This window comes from Camelina sativa, chromosome 3 (assembly GCF_000633955.1).
Source record: "Camelina sativa cultivar DH55 chromosome 3, Cs, whole genome shotgun sequence".
Classification (NCBI taxonomy): Eukaryota; Viridiplantae; Streptophyta; class Magnoliopsida; order Brassicales; family Brassicaceae; genus Camelina; species Camelina sativa.
In genome coordinates this window covers 7,066,367-7,072,254 of record NC_025687.1, presented here as the reverse complement: position 1 = coordinate 7,072,254, position 5,888 = coordinate 7,066,367, and the positions used below count along the sequence as shown (strand labels likewise).

The 5,888-nt window shown below is 38.5% G+C and overlaps 1 protein-coding gene across 1 annotated transcript in view; it reads left to right on the top strand.

Annotated features, from left to right (window-relative positions):
• The window catches only part of LOC104774274 (ABC transporter G family member 40), an 8,282-nt gene continuing 3,914 nt past the window's right edge, over nucleotides 1,521-5,888 (top strand). Inside the window, exons 1-15 of the mRNA XM_010498919.2 lie at nucleotides 1,521-2,030; nucleotides 2,184-2,304; nucleotides 2,400-2,488; nucleotides 2,589-2,673; nucleotides 2,763-2,922; nucleotides 3,021-3,097; nucleotides 3,192-3,245; nucleotides 3,328-3,720; nucleotides 3,802-4,083; nucleotides 4,168-4,484; nucleotides 4,569-4,729; nucleotides 4,822-4,925; nucleotides 5,032-5,188; nucleotides 5,278-5,465; nucleotides 5,549-5,887. Coding sequence (XP_010497221.1) covers nucleotides 1,699-2,030; nucleotides 2,184-2,304; nucleotides 2,400-2,488; nucleotides 2,589-2,673; nucleotides 2,763-2,922; nucleotides 3,021-3,097; nucleotides 3,192-3,245; nucleotides 3,328-3,720; nucleotides 3,802-4,083; nucleotides 4,168-4,484; nucleotides 4,569-4,729; nucleotides 4,822-4,925; nucleotides 5,032-5,188; nucleotides 5,278-5,465; nucleotides 5,549-5,887 — 2,859 coding nt within the window. The 5' untranslated portion in view covers nucleotides 1,521-1,698. The remainder of the gene's footprint in view (nucleotides 2,031-2,183; nucleotides 2,305-2,399; nucleotides 2,489-2,588; nucleotides 2,674-2,762; nucleotides 2,923-3,020; nucleotides 3,098-3,191; nucleotides 3,246-3,327; nucleotides 3,721-3,801; nucleotides 4,084-4,167; nucleotides 4,485-4,568; nucleotides 4,730-4,821; nucleotides 4,926-5,031; nucleotides 5,189-5,277; nucleotides 5,466-5,548; nucleotide 5,888) is intronic.

The window sequence follows — 5,888 nt, the reverse complement described above, 5'->3', positions numbered from 1 at the left end:
AAAAAAAAAAAAAAAAAAAAAAAAAAAAAAAAAAAAAAAAAAAAAAAAAAAAAACTGAACCAATGAATTTTGTAACACCTATAAATTAGACAGGAACAGAACGCCCGACCAAGAAATATGACTCGCAAGGATAACTAAATCACCCAGTTTTATGTAATGAATTGGCCTACCAATAAACGGTCGCCCTATAAATGAGGATACAAGTAAGACGTTCTGGATGGTTGACAAGAAAGAAGAAGAAGAGACGTTATCGTCTTCTCGATTAAACTGGAAGAATATAAAAATTGGCTGCTTCCAAGAAAGTGGTTGTGTCATCAGGGGTTGAGGAAATTACCGAAGACCAACTTTTAATTCAGGTCCAATTAGAATCTTCGACTCACGCTATTAAAAGAAAGAACAATATAAAATAAAAAGGTGGTCAAATGTATCCTTTTTTTTTTAACACACGTTTACCATTACAAAAAATAATCTCTTTATTCATGACTTTTTGAGAAATCAATTTACTGTATATAATTTACACATAACCTAATTATATGGTATTTAAAACCCAACACAAACATTATCTCTTAAAATGCAGGTTTAATATCAAGAAATCAAAAGAAGATACTAAAATACTAGTATTATTTTGTTATTTTCAAAGATGAAAAGTCCAAAGGGGATACAATTCAAATTAAATAATGATGGATTAGGAGGAACAAGCGGCTGCTAAGTTAACGATAATTGTCAAAGTTTAAAACTCACTATTATGTTATGTATTTTACACATTCGTTTTTTTTCTTCGCACGTTACTATTTAAATATTTTGTCGCCTTGTTCTTTGGTTTTTACATTATCTCTAACCCTTTTCTTGTCTAACACTTAATTTTACAATAAGTGTAATGAAATTTCCTACTCCATGTAAATTTAGTTTATCTATGTTGTATTTGTTTTAAGTCGCCTAACAAACAAGGTTTCATTCTCTCAACTATTTTGATTATTGATCCGAAAACGTAGGATGGTGGTTGGAGACCCAGTGTATTTTTAATGTTAGTGAAGATCTTTGTGCCCAAATTTAAGTTTTATGGTTACATTTATAATGGACAAAAAAACAAAAAAAACAAAAAAACTGTGCAATCTGATTGATATATTAAAACATGATTATGTTCAAACCCTTTACGATATTCAGTTCACACTGTACCATGATTCTTGAGATAAAAGTTTTTGACTTTGGTGTGGGATCAATTAATAATGACTCTTAATTAACTAACGTCTTAACCAACAGTGCTCCTTCTAGATTTTCCAGAGAAGAGTCACAGCTGACGTACTAGCTTCTTTTTTCTTCTTTCTTATTTGTAAATTCAAAGGCGCACAAGGGAAAAAAAACTCAAAAAGCGTAGAACGTTATTTCTTGGTCACGTTCCGTCTCTGATTTTTCAACTTTGGTGAAGAAGAAGAAGAGACATACATGCATGTGTCTAAATTATGAACAGTGAAATCTCCTCAATGCATATATATATATATATAAGGAGTAGAAACCAAACATTTACTTCATCTTCCATCTAAAAATTCTCTCTTGAGTTTTCGCCTATGTTTCAAGAACTTGTTCTTTAATAAACCTTTTTATTTTATTTTTTGAATCTTTAATCTGACATAAAATAAAAACAAAAAAAAAAAGAGAAGAGGAAAAAAGAAAAAGGGTTTTGATTTTCTTGGATACAAAATGGAGGGAACTAGTTTTCAGAAAGCGAGTAACAGTTTGAGAAGAAACTCATCGGCGTGGAGGAAAGATTCAGGAATGGAGATATTCTCGAGGTCTTCTAGAGAAGAAGATGACGAAGAAGCTTTGAGATGGGCTGCTCTTGAGAAGCTTCCCACTTTTGATCGTCTCAGGAAAGGTATACTCACGGCCTCACATGCCGGTGGAGCTATCAACGAGATCGATATTCAAAAGCTCGGGTTTCAGGATACGAAGAAACTACTAGAGAGGCTCATCAAAGTCGGTGACGACGAGCATGAGAAGCTCCTATGGAAACTCAAGCAACGTACCGATAGGTATTAAAAAAAAAAACTCATCCTTCGTAGTTTAGCTTTCAATCAAAACAGAGGAGCTCTGTTTCTTGTGCCCTGTTTCTTGTGCTCTGTTTTTGTTTGATCATTCAGCTCAGGACTTAAATATATAATTGTATGAAATTATGAAAATGACAGAGTTGGAATCGATCTTCCGACTATAGAAGTTAGGTTTGATAATCTAAAAGTTGAAGCAGAGGTTCATGTTGGAGGCAGAGCTTTACCTACGCTCGTTAATTTCATCTCCAATTTCGCTGATGTAAGAATGAGTTTTTGCTTATTTGTTTCTTTTGTCATCAGACAAACAAAAAAACAATATTTCTCTAACAGCTGATTCTTGGATGATATTAACAGAAACTCTTGAATACACTACACCTTGTTCCGAACCAAAAGAAGAAGTTCACTATTCTCAACGACGTCAGCGGAATCGTCAAGCCTGGCAGGTGAATCTTTAGAGTCCCTTTAAACTATTTTATTGAGAAATTGTTAAATAGACTTGAACTTGTTGACCAATGAGGCAATGGCCATCTTTGAATTGTGCAGGATGGCTCTGCTCTTGGGTCCTCCAAGTTCTGGCAAAACGACCCTCTTGCTTGCCTTGGCGGGAAAGCTTGATAAAGAACTTAAGGTACCACTCATATTTTCCTCTCTCTCTATCTATTTTTCATCTGATTTGTGCCCTAAATCAACTATAAATTTGATACTTTGCTCTTGTAGCAAACTGGAAAAGTGACGTACAATGGTCATGGAATGAACGAGTTTGTGCCACAAAGAACAGCTGCGTATATCGGCCAAAACGATGTTCATATAGGTGAAATGACTGTTCGGGAGACTTTTGCTTTTGCCGCTCGCTTCCAAGGTGTCGGTTCGCGTTATGGTGAGTTTTCACAAGTCCTCTGTTTTTTATTTTCTCGAAACATTCCATTCGGTATGTTGATTTGTGCTAATCATGGAAGTTTTTTGGTGACGCATTAGATATGTTGACGGAATTGGCAAGAAGAGAGAAAGAAGCAAACATCAAACCTGACCCTGATATTGATGTCTTTATGAAGGTTAGTTATATAACTTATATTACTTCCCTCAAAATTTCAATTTCGAGAATAGACACAACTGGGCTTTTTGGTGGTAACAAGTATTCCATTACAGGCATTGTCAACAGCAGGTGAAGAAACAAATGTGATGACAGATTATATCCTCAAGGTAAGGACTTTCCTATAAGAGAATTATGAAAGTCTTATGCTTGAAAGTTGAAATCATCTTAACTCTTTTGTATATTCTACAGATCTTAGGGCTTGAGGTCTGCGCAGACACTATGGTCGGCGATGATATGTTGAGAGGTATCTCCGGAGGACAAAAGAAGCGTGTCACTACTGGTGAAATGCTGGTTGGACCGTCGAGGGCTCTGTTCATGGACGAGATATCCACTGGTTTAGATAGCTCAACGACGTACCAGATTGTGAACTCCCTCAGAAACTATGTTCATATCTTCAATGGGACAGCTCTGATCTCTCTCCTTCAGCCTGCGCCAGAGACATTCAATCTCTTTGATGATATCATTCTCATTGCTGAAGGTGAGATCATCTACGAGGGCCCTCGTGATCACGTCGTGGAGTTCTTTGAGACCATGGGATTCAAATGTCCTCCAAGAAAAGGTGTCGCTGATTTCCTTCAAGAGGTAAGACTTGATTCATAAGAACACAATTATATGAGCGATTATGTTCCATGTCTTATACTTCAACGATGACTACATTGGCAGGTGACATCAAAGAAAGACCAAATGCAGTACTGGTCACGACCTGATGAGCCTTACAGGTTCATAAGAGTGAGGGAGTTTGCAGAGGCGTTTCAATCATTCCACGTTGGGCGGAGAATCGGAGATGAGCTCGCTTTGCCCTTTGACAAGAAAAAGAGCCATCCGGCTGCTCTAACCACCAAGAAGTATGGAGTTGGGATAAAAGAACTTCTCAAGACAAGCTTCTCCAGAGAATACTTACTCATGAAAAGAAACTCCTTTGTTTACTACTTCAAATTTGGACAAGTAAGTGATCACGCGTCTTGAAATAAAATGTCCTTGTCTCCAAGACAGACTTATGGAAATGTTGTTGCTTCCATGTGTTTACAGCTACTGGTCATGGCATTCTTGACTATGACGCTTTTCTTTCGGACGGAGCTGCAAAAGAAGACTGTGGTGGATGGGAGTCTTTACACGGGAGCCTTGTTCTTTGTCCTTATGATGCTCATGTTCAATGGAATGTCTGAACTTTCAATGACCATTGCAAAACTTCCTGTGTTTTACAAACAAAGAGATCTTCTCTTCTACCCTGCATGGGTATACTCTCTGCCTCCTTGGCTCCTCAAGATCCCTATAAGCTTTATTGAAGCCGCTCTCACAACATTCATCACTTACTACGTCATCGGCTTTGATCCCAACGTTGGAAGGTACATACATACACCAAACAAGTAAACATGACAGCTTTGGATACTTATAAAGGAGCTGCTAAGAGTTCTTCTGGTTTCTTGTAGGCTGTTTAAGCAGTATATTCTGCTCGTGCTCATGAACCAGATGGCTTCTGGATTGTTTAAAATGGTGGCAGCATTGGGAAGAAACATGATCGTAGCAAACACATTTGGTGCATTTGCGATGCTCGTCTTCTTTGCCTTAGGTGGTGTGGTACTTGCACGAGGTATGAGTTCATGCACATACGTTCGTTGCCAGTTTCTCATATACTCATATCAAAAGCTCATCATTGTTTTTCCATTAACCTGATCAAAACAGAGGACATTAAGAAGTGGTGGATATGGGGTTACTGGATCTCCCCAATCATGTATGGACAGAACGCGCTCATGGCCAACGAATTCTTCGGACACAGCTGGAGTCGAGTAAGTATCACCCTCCCTAGTCCCCTGTCCTCTTTAGATTCGGAAGACATTTTCCAAGGTTTTGGTATTTCTTTTAGACAGCACTGGTACGTTGGTTGTATTACAGGCTGTCGCAAACTCAAGCGAAACACTTGGAGTTACTGTCCTCAAGTCTCGTGGGTTCTTACCCCATGCATACTGGTACTGGATTGGAACTGGAGCCTTACTTGGATTCGTCATATTGTTCAACTTTGGTTTCACGGTTGCTCTGACGTTTCTGAACTGTATGTATTTTACTCTACTTTGCTTGCGCACATCTTCTGATACAAAAAGCTATTTATCTCAAAACTCTGTGAACTTTCTTTACGTACAGCCCTGGGAAAGCCTCAAGCTGTTATGGCAGAAGACCCTGCGAGTGATGGAAACGAGACAGAACTTCAGTCTGCTAGGGCAAACGGTGTAGCTGAAGTCGGCGCCAATAAGAAAAGAGGAATGGTGCTACCATTTGAGCCACATTCAATTACCTTTGACAATGTTGTATACTCAGTTGACATGCCCCAGGTAATATCCTTGCTCGAGGGTTCTATATCAGTAATGCAAAGAAACTTCCTACTAATCTTTATTTTGTGGTTTATTCTGCACAGGAAATGATAGAGCAAGGCACACAAGAAGACAGACTTGTCCTGTTGAAAGGTGTGAATGGTGCATTCAGGCCAGGCGTGCTCACGGCTCTCATGGGTGTCTCTGGCGCTGGCAAAACCACTCTGATGGATGTTCTGGCCGGAAGAAAAACCGGTGGTTATATTGATGGAAACATCACCATTTCCGGTTATCCTAAGAATCAACAAACATTTGCCCGTATCTCAGGATACTGTGAACAAACTGATATTCATTCCCCACATGTCACTGTTTACGAGTCCTTGGTTTACTCAGCCTGGCTCCGATTACCTAAAGAAGTTGATTCAAACAAGAGAAAGGTTATCC